The sequence below is a fragment of the Macrotis lagotis genome, chromosome 3, assembly GCF_037893015.1.
Source record: "Macrotis lagotis isolate mMagLag1 chromosome 3, bilby.v1.9.chrom.fasta, whole genome shotgun sequence".
NCBI lineage: Eukaryota > Metazoa > Chordata > Mammalia > Peramelemorphia > Peramelidae > Macrotis > Macrotis lagotis.
Window position 1 is genome coordinate 232,628,376 of NC_133660.1, and position 15,457 is coordinate 232,643,832.

At 39.5% G+C, this 15,457-nt stretch overlaps 1 protein-coding gene across 1 annotated transcript in view; it reads right to left on the reverse strand.

Moving 5' to 3' along the window:
• LOC141518281 (L-lactate dehydrogenase A chain-like) overlaps positions 1 to 15,112 on the reverse strand; it is a 32,649-nt gene extending 17,537 nt beyond the window's left edge. The window contains exons 1-6 of the mRNA XM_074230149.1: positions 14,855 to 15,112; positions 14,090 to 14,224; positions 10,980 to 11,097; positions 9,594 to 9,767; positions 1,345 to 1,518; positions 402 to 519 (exon numbers count right to left, since the gene is read on the reverse strand). Coding sequence (XP_074086250.1) covers positions 402 to 519; positions 1,345 to 1,518; positions 9,594 to 9,767; positions 10,980 to 11,097; positions 14,090 to 14,224; positions 14,855 to 14,992 — 857 coding nt within the window. The 5' untranslated portion in view covers positions 14,993 to 15,112. The remainder of the gene's footprint in view (positions 1 to 401; positions 520 to 1,344; positions 1,519 to 9,593; positions 9,768 to 10,979; positions 11,098 to 14,089; positions 14,225 to 14,854) is intronic.
• Between the last annotated feature and the right edge of the window lie 345 nt (positions 15,113 to 15,457).

The window sequence follows — 15,457 nt, forward strand, 5'->3', positions numbered from 1 at the left end:
TGCTGCGTCTCCTCCGAGCAAGTTATGGGAGGGATCCAAGACCAGTCCTGACTGCTTGCCTCCAAGCTACCAGAGCTATGATCAGACTTTATATTCTTGCACTTTAGTCTGTTTCTCTCTTTCTGTCCTAGGCCTCAAGTCAGTCCAACCCTCATCCACAGTAACAAATTATCTGTTAATGTCACAAAATCGAAATCATCATCCAAAACTTCATCCCAGAAATTTTTTGTCAGGGTTGGTTAATTTTTTTATTTCACTAATAACTTTAATGCCCACTTTAATAAGAAAATGATACTGTCTCTAAAAGTTTTTGAATATGAAGACTAAACAACTATTTATTCATGTGCTTTTGAAAGTAGAATTCATTTTTAAAGCCACAGCTCAAGAATCAAGAACCTGACCTGGCCACCACCTTTTTATGGAGATTTCCCCACTGCTCCGTGTCTTTACTGGTTCCTATGTCCAAGTTAAAATCCTTCAGAGAAGCACCAGCAATATTCACCCCAGTCCACACAGGCACTAAAAGAAAAGTACCCAAGAACATGCTTATTCTTTAGCATCAAGTTAGTTACTTCTTCCCACATACTCTAAGGACTAGCTTAACCGACCTTCTTAGTCCTAGCAGTGCCCCCATGTAGTCTAGGACTGCTGAAAGCACTGAGGGACTTTATTCCTAAGGTGAAAATCTGAAGGACTAAAAAACACCCTACTGTTCCTGAGGCTTCTACTGAGATGCTAACAATAAGATTTGATTATTTTCAACTGATAACCATAAATTATTTGCATCCCCTTTTTTCCTTCACATACTCTTCTATAGCCAGGACTCAGAAGTCCCATCACATCCTCTGGGCTATTTCACCTAGGAACTTTTCTCTGGAGCTCTATTTGAAGAGACCAGGAAGACATAATTCACAGTCAATTTGGGTTATTAGCATATCTTCCTTATTCTTAAGTCTTTCTTTATATGACACCTCCAACCCAAGTCTGTTTAAGGGATGTACTCAGGTGGTTCTTAGTGATTATAGAATTATTCTTGTTTGGCTCCCTTCCCATTAATTCTCCACAGGCCTCTGATCATAATTTGATCCCTTGTTGTCATCTTATTTGAATTGCTGACTTTTGGAAACCACTCAGATCAAGGTAATATAAGCCATATATTAATATATCAGCCAGTAGTTTAAAAAAATATATTCTTTGCCATTCCCCAATATGCCCAATGTATCTAAGTCTTAACTTTATCAAAGTTTAAATTGCTGCTCTGACTTATTTATGAAATCAGATATACATCAATCACTTTCACAAAATACATTTCAGAAAGCCTGAGGAATAGTGCTTCAGACTTACCAGAACTGTCTCCATGCTCTCCAAGGACCCACCCATAGCAACTCCGGGAGTGGATGCCCATCTTCTCCCCAATTAGGAGACGGAAACGGGCAGTGTCCAGATTGCAGCCACTTCCGATGACTCTGTGTATGTTAAGACTACTGAATTTCCAGGCAACGTAAGTCATAATATCCACTAGGAAGAAAAAATTCAAGTGTGAAAAAGACATCAAGTAAGAATTTGAGTGTTTACAATGTGTCCCAAAATGGAAGAAATGCTGGGGAGACAAAGATGAAAGCCAAGCATTCTCCTTGCCCTGCAGAAGCTTGCTGTCTAATGGGGGCGACAGCATGTGCAGACTTACTTATTCAAGATACAATAAAGCAGCTACAAGATGCTCTGGAATGGGAATGCACCAGGAACAGGAAAGGCCTCCTGATAAAAGTGGTACCAGATTGAACCCATCCTTTTATATGCTTATCTAAACTAAGATTAATGAATCAGTTATGTGGAATAGAGACATGAGTGACTAAACTTACAGACGTTTTTCCACTTAAAAGAAGCTAACACTTACAAAAATAGCAGATGGAGAGAACAACACGTGACACCCTCTCAAGTCTACTGATACATTAAGGTAGATCAAGGTTCTCCACAAAGAGTTCAAAAGATAGTTGTTAGATATTTGTTTATAAAGTCACAAATTTGACTGGTTGAACCAGCCTGAACTTCTGTCTCACATCCTGATGACTTCATAGCTCTGCCTAGAGGACTCCCAAGTATTATCTCAGGCAGGCTAGTTAAATAAAGTCATCCATAAAAAGTAAACCCTTTTAGAACAGAAAATTTTGAGTTCCGAAAATAAATATCTAAAATTTTAATTTTTAAAGCAAATCTCAAGATCTATACTCAATTTACATGGATACAATACAATAAAACCCAATAATTTTAACAACCTGAATGAGATTGGATTAAGTTTTACCTTTATATTTACATAAAGGTTTGCTAAATAAATAAGTTCAGTTCTTAAGACTAAAATAAGCACAACACAATGCATCTGAAGCAACCAGCTAGAAAGATATCCTTGAATCAACTGAGACAATTCTCTGTGGAAGGGCAATCCTTTTTGGTAAGGGGATAGGAGTCCCTAGTATACCACAAAATGGAGAAAGATCAGGATGGGATATAGACTACTATGACCTTGTCTGGGATTCAAATAATAGGAAGGGGAAAGAAAAATAGTTGCTTCAACCAACTAAAGCTTGGGTTATACTGGTCTGGTGCTGCCACAGCAACTACAGGCAGGCCTCAAAACTCAATAAATCTAGGAGCTTTTTAGGGATGAATTAATTAAATGTTTGATCAAATATAGCCCACAAATGACATTATAAATATCCAAAGGACCCCAGGCATAAAAAATATTCCCCCACCTCTGAATTAAAGAAATGCAAATGTAATCACTACCCTCCAAATTTTAGCCCCTTGGGAAAAGCCCCAGTGGCTTCTCTTTGATTAAGGAAGCTGGGTGGTCCAGGGAATAGAGCACTGGACCTAAAGTAAGGAAGATTTATCTTAGTTTCTTCATCTGTAAAATGAGCTGGAGAAGAAAATGGCAAACTGCTCCAGTATTTTTGCCAAGAAAACCTCAAACAGGGTCATAAAAAGTCAAACATAACTAAAAAACAACTGAACAACAACAGACTAGACTTCGGTAAGAATATTTAAAATACTAAACAGAACAAACTATTTTCAAGCACCATTACTAAGAGTATTGGAAATGATATTACTTAGAACTGACATGGTAAGGCAAAGGCATGGGATGACAGATTTAAAACTAGAGGTCTAGAATAACCTTCTTTCCCCCCCACCTCCTGGTTTACAGATGAGGAAAATCTATTTTAAAACACTTACTTAAAATTCATTTAAATACAAATTTAAGATTGTTAAATGTTACACTGATAGGCAGTATGGCATAGATAGAAAAATCTGGGCTAAAAATCTACCTCTGACATTTACTAGCTCTGTAAAACCCTAAGCAAGTCATTTAACCTCTTTGAGCTTTAGGTTTCTCCACTATAAAATGAAAATGATACTCATACTATCCACCTCACACAGTCATGATGACATTTAAATAAGAATGTATCATATATAAAACACTGAAATTTTTAAAAAGATACAGGCATTTGAAAAACACCCAATATTAAAAACTAGTAAGAGAACTATAGGACTTAGAAGTAAATCAATTTGGGGATGGGGGGGGGTGCAGAGAAGAGGGTAGAAGAACACTGAATCAAGATGACAGAGTATATGTCTCCCCTTACATCTCCTTAACAAAGGTCTAGACTCTGAAGAAGCCCTATACTGAAAAGTCAAGAAGTCGTGGTGAGCCATTTTTCCTGCCCAGGATGGCTCAAGTGAGATGAACAAAGAAGTATGTGGACACTGGAGAAGTGACTGAAGGAAGCATTTCAATGCCCAGGAATTAAGAGGTCAAAATAGGCCCACCAGAAAGACATCACAGGGAACCTGTGAGCAGAACCCTGCCGGTTGACAAGTGGGAAAGAGCCTCTTGGCCAAACCACAGACTGCTGAGTAGAGCAGCAGTCCATTGAAACTCCCAACCAAAAACAAGTCAACATGCCCAAACCTGGGTCAGGAACCTGAAGTTCTTGGACCAAGAGGGCAATGACCAAACCTCCCATCAGATCATACCACAGTTAGAGGACTGAATGCTTGGGAGTCCTCCAGGCAGAGCTATGAAGTCATCAGGATGTGAGACAGAAGTTCAGGCTGATTCAGCCAGTCAAATCTGTAACTCAACGTTCCCTTTCACATCATCTCTGACCCATGATCAACCAATTCCCATTTAAAGACCTTCAGTGATACAGAAATCACCTTCACCAGACACTCTTTAGCTAAGATGGGATTTCTGCCCTCACAAAACTCACAGGGGAAAGGCACTTTGTAATACTCAGATAGATAATGAATGCATGATAAGGGGACATAAACACTCTACAAGATTCAGGAGAAGGGTTATTGGCAGAGATGGTCATGGGCTTGTCTGGTGGCCATTTTTAGGGGATGCAGATAAGCCAGTTCCAACACAGGGATTCCAGTAAAAGCCTGAAGTCTGCAGTGGAGGGAAAGCCAAGAATGCTGATGAGAGTCTTCCTCCCTCCCACCTCATCTCTATCCACTGTGAAGACAAGCAAAAATTCAATTATATATGTGAAATTATGTAAAACATTTCCTTATCAACCATACCAAAGAAAAAAAGTAAAAAGTAAAAAGTAAACAAGAAAATTATACTTCAATTTGCACTCACAGTTTGTCAACTTTTCAACACTGATGTTACTAGGCAAAATGATATCCTGGTTCTTTCTTATTTCACTTTTTACTCACTTTATAGCCCTGCCATATTTTTTCTAAAACCACTCCCCTTGGCCATTTCCTATAGCATAACAATACTTGGTTATAGTCATATACCATATCTTGTTCAGCCATTCCCTAATGGATAAGCCATGGGAATTATTTACTATAAGGGTTTTTTTTCCTCCTCTTGGTTTTTTAATTGAGAAGAGCCATCCCATACACACATATTTTTAATAACAAGAAATATGGCCATTGTAAAATCTTTTTTAATGAACAGAAGAGAACACAAAGTTAGGAAACAGCACAAATAAGTAGGACAAGTTTTGAGGTTGAGTGGTACAAAATTACTTTTTAATTCACATAATTTACATATATGAAAGATCTTCACTTAATTTAGGCAATATAAGTAGGTCAGTTTTGAATGTAATGTTTAGAATTTATTATATATAGATTTTTTTAAGTGGGAAGAAATAATGAATCAAGGTCTCACATAGAATTCCCTTTTTGCTTTCTGCTGTTGAGTATAGAAATACTTTCTTTGATATTCAAGTTCAGAATTAAAAATTTTTATAAAGAAATGTTTCAAGAAGACTACATTTGAGTTAGTCTTCCAAATTTAGGTAAGGGAGATCAGCAGGAAGCATCAAGCTTCCCCGTTAACCAATACCTCCACCCACAAAACTAAGGCCAGGCCAGACTGATTGAGTGAAAAACACCAGTGAGTCATATTTCCAGCCCAGGTCAGGGAGACAGAGGAGCTCCAGCAGTGTCAACCAAACTTCTTCTGGCAGCTTGGTCAGCCCCAGACATATGTGGGGAAGGACCTGTGGAGGCATAGCAATCCAGGGTCCTACCTGTCCAGAAAAGGATCCAGGCAAGAAGCAAGCAGCAGCCCTGTGGCTCAACCCTCAGGCAGTTTCAGGCCAGTTTCAAGCCCAACCTGAGGCCTGCCCGAGGAATCCCTGTCCAAGGGCTGTGGCTCAAAAGCAGCAGCAGCATCTGCCATCACTCAGATCCAAACCCAGGCAAGGAGTCTGCAAGTCCCTAGGCTGAGCTGCCCCCATTTGATAACCAGATAAAGTAACATTCCCTCCAGAAGCATCTCCTAATCTGAAGTCTTAGATTAGAAAGTAAGAGGCAAGAATTGAACCAAAAAAAAAAAAAGAATCCCTCATGAAAAGATACTGTGGTAGCAGATACATTCAAAACATTCCAGAACAGCAGGGCAGAGCCAAGATAGCGGAGTAAAGGCAGGAACTCTCTGTGTGCTTCCACAAACTCCTCCAAATACCTTTAAATGATGGCGCTAATCAAATTCTAGAGAGGCAAAGCCCATACAATTTTTCTGACCAAGACAACCTGGAAGATCTGTGGGACTAGAGTGCAGCCCAGCAGTGCTGGAGTGAAGTGGCTTCCAGCCATCCAGGTGCAGTTCCCAGGGTACCTGGACCCCTGGGGCTCTTGCGTCCATGGCAGCAGTGGGGGTGGTTTCCAGACCTCTCAGTCCAGGGATTGCCAAGGACAACTTAGAAAGTCAGTGGGAAAACTCTGCTGCACCAGAGTGTGCACAGAGCCCAGGCCAGCTTAGGCCACAGCATAGCCCTGGCCCCAGGGGACCAGGAGCAGGCTTGGGGAGCCACCCAGCAGCTGCCTCCAGAGCACTCAGCCCACAGGCAGTAAAGAGGTTGAGGGAGCCTGCAGAAGTCTCTCTGCTTTCTATCCCCAAGGCAGGACTCTGATGCTTTACCCATATTCAGATCCCAATCGTAGAAAGTGCCATAGCAGAGCAGGGACCCTCCTCGCAGTTCCAGGGCAGAGGGGAGTACTGGTGGTCCTCCACAGACCAGAGCACAGACAAGAGAGCAGTCAGAGTCTCTCAGAAGGTCCCAGGGAGACTGTCCCTGAAAACAGCTGCCAAAACCCTCAAAAGTTTGTGCCAGTGTGTCCTCCATTCTGGAAGCAGAGCCCCTCGTCCCCCCAACAAAGAGTTAACATCAAGTCATAGGCTGGGGAAATGAACAAACAACAGAAGAAAAAAGTCCAACCATAGATAATTACTTTGGCCCTATGGATGATCAAAATACACACTCAGAAGATAACAAAGTCAAAGCTACTGAATCCAAAACTCCAAGAAAAATATTAATTGGTCTCAGGCTATGATAGAGCTCAAAAAAGATTTTGAAAATCCTTGAGGAGTGATATTGGAAAATCACAAAAACCGAGTCAGAAGCTTGGTGAAGGTGATAAAATGCTCAAGAAAATAATACCTTAAAAGCCAGTTTGGGTCAAATGGAAAAAGCAGTCCAAAAGGCCAATAAGGAGAAGAATGCCTTAAAAAGCAGAACTGACCAGATGGAAAAGAAGATACAAAAGTTCTCCTCCAAATAACTCCTTCAAATGTAGAATGGAACTAAGGGGAACTGATGACTTTGTGAGAAATCAAGAAACAATAAAACAAAACCAAAAGAATAAAAAACTAGAAGGAAATGTGAAAAATTTCACAGGAAAAACTGACCTTGGAGAGATTATTTTTTTAAGTTTTTGCAAGGCAATGGAATCAAGTGACTTGCCCAAGGTCACACAGCTAGGTAATTATTAAATGTCTGAGGCCAAATTTGAACTCAGGTCCTCCTGACTCCAGGGCTGGTGCTCTAACCTATCCACTGTGCCATATAGCTGCCCCTAAGAGAGATAATTTAAAAATTATTGGGCTACTTGAAAGCCTGACCAAAAAAAAAGAACCTAGATTTCAATTTTCAAGAAATAATCAGGAAAACTTCCCTGATATCCTAGAAACATAAGGTAAAATAGAAACCGAGGGAATCCATCATTCACCTCCTGAAAGAGATCCCAAAATAAAAACTCCCAGGAATATTATAGCCAAATTTCAGAACTCCCAAGTCAAGGAGAAAATATTCAAGCAGCCAGAAACAATTCAAATAATGTGGAGCTACAGTCTGAATTTCATAGGATTTAGCAGCATCTGCATTAAGAACTTGTAGGACTTGGAATATAATATTCCAGAAAGCAAAAGAACTTGAATTATAACTGAGAATCAACAACCCAGCAAAACTGAAGATCCTTTTCCAGGGGAAAAGATGAAAATTCAATGAAACAGACAAATTTCAAACTTTCCTGTTGAAATGACCAGAGCTAAACCGAAAGTTTAATCTTCAAGTACAGGACTGAGATGAAGCATAGAGAGGGTGGACAGGAAGAGCAAATTATGAGGGATCTAATGATGTTGAATGGCTTGTATCCTTACTAGAATCTTCAATGGCTACCTATTCCTACCTACAAAATTATATACATATATTTTGACCTTCTACAATCTTTGACTTTACCTTTCTAGATAGGCTTCATCATGTATTCTCAACTCCAAATTGAATGACTTTTTCAGTCCGCTAGTCTAGTTCAGTTCTCTAAATCACTATCCCTTGTTCATTATCCTTGTTCGCTTGTAGTTCAATTCTCTAATTCACTATCCCTTGTTCACTATCCTTGACTATCCATACATCTACTAAAGCCATTTTTTTCTAATTGATGTTTTATTTTTCCAATTATATTAAGAAAATTTTTCAATATTCATCCATATGCATATTTACAAGTTACAAAATTCCTTTCACCCTCCCTTCCCACCTCCTTCCCTCAGCAGTGAACATTGTACATGTACATTTGTATTTAACTTGCTTACTTATTAGTCATTTTCTGTATAAAGAATTAGGACTGAGGAGTAGGAAGGAAAAAACCAAGTGAACTTTTTAAAAAGTGAATATAGTCTTCATTTAGATTCTGTAAGGTTTTTTTTCTTCATCTAAATGTGCCTTCCCTTTCTTTAAATCTCAACTCTTACCATAGCCTTCCTATGATCTCAACCCTCAGTTTTCTCATCACTAAAATTAGGGTGGAGAATGGCTGAAAAAATGGTATAATTTTGTTTTAAGAAATATAAAGAAGATGGTTTCGGGGGCAGCTAGGTGATGCAGTGGATAGAGCACTGGCCCTGGAGTCAGAAGAACCTGAGTTCAAATCCAGCCTCAGACTCTTAATAATTACCTAGCTGTGTGGCCTTGGGCAAGCCACTTAACCCCATTGCCTTACAAAAACTAAAAAAAAAATTGATCACAAAAGATGATAACCCTTCTATTTCCTTGGTGCTATGGCTTATTTTGTTCAAGTGCCTGTCTTGTGGGCCCACTGCCTACATTCCCTCACCACCAGTAACAACCACCACAGCCTAGAGCCAGATAAGAGCCTCAGAGCCTGGGATCATTAGTGAGCTCTGGAGCTCCTGCTTCCAGGTCTGCCCACCCTGCCATCAGCTTGAGGAACATGGAAATGAGTGCCACCTGCTTGGGCAGGTGCTAAGGGCTTCATCTCCTCAGTAAGTAGAGCTACTAAAGTCCTGGGGGAAAAGTTAGCAACACCGAAGTCCTTGGTACCATTGAATGGTTCAAATTAACAATGGATATAATTTTATTAATGGAAATGACACTAAAGAAGAAGTTTGACCTTCCCTCTGAAAGGAAGCACCACTGCTGGCAGGCCTTTCTGTTGAGAGAAGAGTGTAGCCTGGGGGAGAGAGCCTTCAAGTCTCACTTCAGATATATACTGACTGGGACTCTGGGCAAGACCCTGATGCTCTCGAGGCAAGACTGTGGGGGCATTTTGGCTTGGACTGGCAGATGGAGCTGCCTCCCTGGAAAGTTCCCTGTACTAATGCAGTGCCACGTCCAGCTCCTCTCCATTCCCATTTCCACACACACTTCACAATTTAGAAAGCTAACTTGGAGAAGTCTGACTTTAGAACATATATCTGAAGACACACAGTTCAAATGATCTTTTTTTTAAAAGGGCATATGTTGAGAAAGGCTTCCATAAACAATCTAAACAAGTCTGACCTGGATTGGTAACAACAAGCAATATGCAGTTGGGGCTGTATTGGACAATACTTGGAATCATCGACCTAAAGATTTCCACATTTCCAAAAACCAAATCAAGTCGACTTTGTCCCTTTTTCTGGCGCAAACCTGCTGTGATGATAATCAGCTTTGAGTTTGCAGTCACTCTGTAGTCTAGAGAAGATATTGAATAGAAAAATAGAACAAGATTGAAAACAATTTCAGCATTATTTCCTAAAAACTTTACTTCTTACCTGGGTTAATCATCCTTGCCCAAGTTACATAAGGCCCATTCTTTCAACTTCTTCCCAATGGACTCTTCTTTTACATATACTGTTGCCCCTTTCAGCAGTACTGCTCTCACTTTAGCCCTCTTATTCGAGAAAATAAGTGAGAAGAGTAAAGAAGAACAGTGCTTCCAATACTACTGTCAAAATACATAAGCTCTCCTTACAAATGCAGCCTAAACCTCTTATCTGCCCCTCTACTTCTCACTGAGTGCTAGAAATGTGAAATTTTCTCGTAATTCTTTTAGCATGTAACTAAAATAAGCTACAGGACATATACAAGTATGGATGAGAACTCTGAAGATATAGGAGTCTGTTCTTTAACTTGAACCTACATTAAAAATGTGACTTAGCACGGGAAAATCTTAGCATGGGAAAAGTATAGTATATAAAACAAGTATATATATATATATATATATGTATATATATATATACATATATATATATATATATATATATATATTCAGTATAGTCTCTTCATTTTGCACAGGCAGAAACAAATTCCAAAAAGAAGCTAAGTGATTTGTGACAAAGATATTAAGTAGTGCTGTTAAGATTCAAAAGAAGCCTTTTGGGGTAGCTAGGTGGCACAGTGGATAAAGCACCGGCCCTGGAGTCAGGAGTACCTGGGTTCAAATCCGGTCTCAGACAATGAATAATCACCTAGCTGTGTGGCCTTGGGCAAGCCACTTAACCCCATTTGCCTTGCAAAAAAAAACAAAAACAAAAAAAGCCTTTTGAGTACAAATTCAGTGCTTTTTCCATAACACTACACTAATAATGGCACAATAACAAATACTTGGGCCTCGCAAGTAACATAAAGGGGTACTTTGCCAATTTTAAAAGAATTATTCTAACCATTGAACATCCCAAAATATTTCAGTGTTTATCCATCTATCCTTGTTCCAAATATAAATTTTTGCTGCTTAAATGATTTATTATATTCTTATGGAAAGTAATTCTGATAAAAACTATAAACTATAGTTTAAAACTATTAATTCATACTACTGAATAATTGATATATAAGATAAAAGAATTTAATTCTCTCATTCCTTGTTTATGTCTCAATTTTTTATTACTAGTAATCTATGATGTTAACCTGTGCCAGAGACAATCTTTGGCATGTTAATGAATGGGCTGCCATGTTGAAGATCCATCATCTGTCCCTTTACTATATTTTCATCAGCATCTACAAGGGCAAGTTCATCTGTTAACTCCTGTAAGACATAAATTTTTATTAAAAAGAGAAAGATAAATATGTTTAAGGTTAAAAGAAAAATTCTTGAGTTGCTAATCTATGTTCAGACAACAGGAGAGAAGAGTAACAAAAAGATTAAGGAAAGACAAAACTACCTTCAAATACTGAAAAGGCTATCCTATAGAGAAGTGTAGATTTGTTGTCTTGCACCAAAAGGTCAGATTTTATAAGCAGTGGGTAGAAGTTACTAACATTTCACTAAAATAAGGAATCCAAAAGAACCTCAGGATTCAGTTCAAGGATCTAATTCAACCTATATACCTGAACAGCCATCTCCTTCCCATTTCCAAAAGGTAATCATCCAACAGTTTGAAGACTTATCTGATAATATGGAACAGGTATATAAAAAACAGTCAAATTTACTTCTGTTGGGAAGTTTTTGTATTGTGTCAGAATTCTCTTCCCTATCCCTATTACCTATTAATAATCATATTGAAAAAATTAAAATAATATAAATTTTTAGGGTTTAAAAAGCACCTCACCTTCCTTATAACAAAGGTAAATGGTTTTAATAAGCAAATCTGTGACCTCATCAATTTAGATGTTTCCTGAAAAGTTTTTGATCACAATCCATTTATGTCTGTTCAAATCCCGAGCATGCCCATTGGAACTGCTAGAGTATTCCTTGTCTTCTCTTGATATCAAAAGAATACCTGCAGCCTACTTTGGCTGTTCATCTGTTATCCCTTGCCCTCACCATGGACAAAGTTCATTTTCTTAAAAATCATTTCCCTCGTATTTCACTTCTTCAAAAATGTTTGTTAAACGTGTATGCCTACTCATACTCACCATCTGTCTGTCTGCTGCCCTCTGGATGATACACATAACAAGCCTTATCTCCATTTTCTGGGCTTTAGAGGTTAATTCATTTGTTCAAGGTAAAAAAACGCTAAAAAAGTTAATTCCAAGGCCTCTTTCACTTGCACTGATACCTGAGAAATACTGTAAGGGGAATTAAATGCCTATCCACAAACACTATCTAGAATTATATTTGCCAATGTTTAGATTAAAAAGTTGATCTTATTATATGGAGGATTAATGATGAAAGCTGTACAATAGTAAAATAAATGTTCTCTTCCTGTCATAGTGGGATAAATGGCAATCTGAGAAACTGTGAGATAGTGGATTCCTTGAACTCAAAAAGACCTGGGATTCAAGTTCTTCCTCTGAAGCATACTGTGTGATCATAAGCAAATCATTCAACATCTAAATCAAAATTTTCTTTTTTCTTTTTTTTTTTGCTATGGATCTCCTTTAGCAGTTTGGTAATGTCTATGGATTCCTTCTCAAAATAATATTTTTAAATGCATAAAATACGGAGGTTGTCTTTTTTGGCAAAGCAATCAGAGTTAAGTAACTTGCCCAGAGTCATGCAGTTAGCAAGTACTGAGTGTCTAAGGATGAATTTGAACTCAAGTCCACCTGACTCCAGGGCTGGTGCTCTATGCAGTGCGCCAACTAGCCGCCCCAATATGCATAATTTCAAGAGAAACTATTGTATTGAAATACATTTTTCATACATATACATGAGTGTGTGTGTGTGTGTGTGTGTCCTCTAAGAGCTCCAGGAAATTCTCTAAAACTATGTATTACAGGTGAGTTGATAAATTGCATCATTGGAAGGAGTTGCCTACATTAATGAAAACACAGATCCAGACCACAATATCCCCTCATCTGCCACTCATCTTTTATCGAAGAACCAGAACAGATCACCTCTAATATATCTATAATCAAGATGTTACTCCCCTTAATAAGGTAAGGACAAAAACCCCTCAATAATCATATGTGTAATATAGAAGAATTCAATTATAAACTTCTAATTTATGTTGTTTTGCTTTAAAATTACTTTGAATTTAAAACTGGAATTTAATCTAGCAGCTTTAGGATCTTAGTACTTTATTTGGATACCTTCATGGCTCAAAAGACTGTCTAAAGCTTGAGTTATAAAACAATAAAGGAATTATTCACAAAATCTAGAGAAAAACATACATCAAAGATAAATATTGGAAATGAGTCTCACATATAGAGACTCAGAGAACATCAGAACTAGAAGTGACCACCTGGTCTAACTCCCTCACTTTGCAGATAAGGAAACTGAGACCCAGAATAGCTAATGACCTGCCCAAGGTCACAGAGACAGCACATGGCAAAATTGTAATTCATACTCATTTTCCCCATGTATGTGTTGTCTTAATTAGTAATGCAAAATAATGATATTACATAGAATTGATTAGTGAGATTAGGAACAAAAAAATGAAACTAATACTATAACCTTCATTCACATACCAATTGAGGGGATGCATGAGTCAATGTGGGAGGTAGAATAAAGGAAATGAAATGCAGGCTTTAATATGTGGAGAAGTGGGGTGGCTAGGTGGAGCAGTGGATAGAGCACCGGCCCTGGAGTCAGGCATACCCAAATTCAGATCTGACCTCAGACACTTCATGATTACCTAGCTGTGTGGCCTTGGGCAAGCCACTAACCCCATTTGCCTTGCCAAAAACCTAAAAAAATAATAATAATAATCTATTCCTATGCATAGAAGTCTTTAGCCCAAGCAGTTTAGAGATTAATTTACTAGCTTTAAAGATTTGAATTCTAACATGAGGTGAACCCCAGTTAAGTCCCCAATTTCTCCAAGAGCGCTAAGTGAGGCTGACAAGTACAACTAGGTACAATTTAGGAACCTGAAATCTACCATCGACTTTAGGAAAAGAGAAGGCCAAAAAACAAAAAGCCTGCTGAATGGAAAAGGAAAAAGACAAAATGGATGAACTGGTCAAGTATAGCCCAGCTGGTACCCATTTACTATGTAGGTCATATAATAGTTATTGTTACTTGCTAGTTTCTTGCATTTTCATTTGTGGATGACTTCCAATCCACAGGCTAAACAGATTTATTGTATTCAAGCTTTACAATTCTGGTTTTCTTATTCTAGGATCTCACTTACTCTTATTAAAATAGTGATGGCACAGGCCATGCCAACTGAACCAGCCCCTATAATGGAAACCTTATTTTGGGGAGGGGACTCTTCTTTAATGAGCTTCTCCATCAGCTGAGCCTTGACAGACACCATCTTGGAAACCTGGAAAAGTGGGGGGTAAAAAAGAGAACATGTTGCTGCTTGATATTAATTTCACCATCATCAAGATATCCACAAACCACCTGACCCCGGGGGGCTTCTAAGTGGCCAGTCCAGAGGTTGTGTTTCGTAATTGTGATTCTGTGTGGGACCCCTAGGATCCTTCTGTAATTCTGAAATGTCTGCCCATAAAATACTGGCTTTCTGGTAGAGGGCAAATGTGAAGAGATTAAAAAAAAATCAAGAAGGGGGCGGCTGGGTGGCACAGTGGATGGAGGACCTGAGTTCAAATCCAACCTCAGACACTTAATAATTCCCTAGCTGTGTGGCCTTGGGCAGGTCACTTAACCCCATTGTCTTGCAAAAAAACTGAAAAAAAAATCAAGAGGGAAAATTTGCACTCATATCATGCTTTCAAGTCTGCATAGGGATAGAAATATAATTGTCCACATTTTACAGAGAAGTGAACAGCTCAGTGCCCTTGACCCCAGGTCTTCCTGGGGTCGGGTCCTGTCCTGCCCTTGACAAAGGCGCATTCTGCGCACACAGGTTGGATCAATCACTCGCACACAGTGCGCATGTGCAGACTGGGGCCTGCGGGCTCTGGGGCGCCGCATCCTCCCCCCAACTCACCGGGGCCCGAGGCCAGGCCGCTCTCATGGGCGAGCTCACCACCCTGCGGGAGCTGGGCACCGGGCCTGGGCAGCTGAGGGCGACCCCGCCGCGGGCCACCTTTCTGCCCGCCCCGAGCACCCCGACAAACCACCGCATGGCGGCCTCTTCCAGGGGGCGAAGCCGAGGAAGGCGGGAAAGGCCGCTGGAGCAACAGAGTTCAGCCAACAGCCCTTTGCGCCTGCGCGTGCGCCTGCGCAGTTCCCCCGATGCCAAGTAAGGGAAGCGGGACCCTCAGAGGGTTGCAAAGGATCCTGGGTGGGGGGCGGGGCCAAGACAGGGTCACGAGGACGCTGTGCTTGAGGCCAAAAACGACCTCGTGTAATTGCGCCTGTTCGAGAAGCTACTGCCCGAGAAGAGGCGAAGACGCCAGGAGGCCAGGCTTATAATTCTAAAATTAATATAGATATTCTATATATCTCATGCCTTATGTTTACACATAATTATTTTACATCCTTAGACTTCATTATATACCATCTTTTCATAGCATTAGCTTACAAAATTCTGTAATTAAGAAATTCTTATGATTCAATAAGTTTTTATGAAACATTAAATATTAATTAA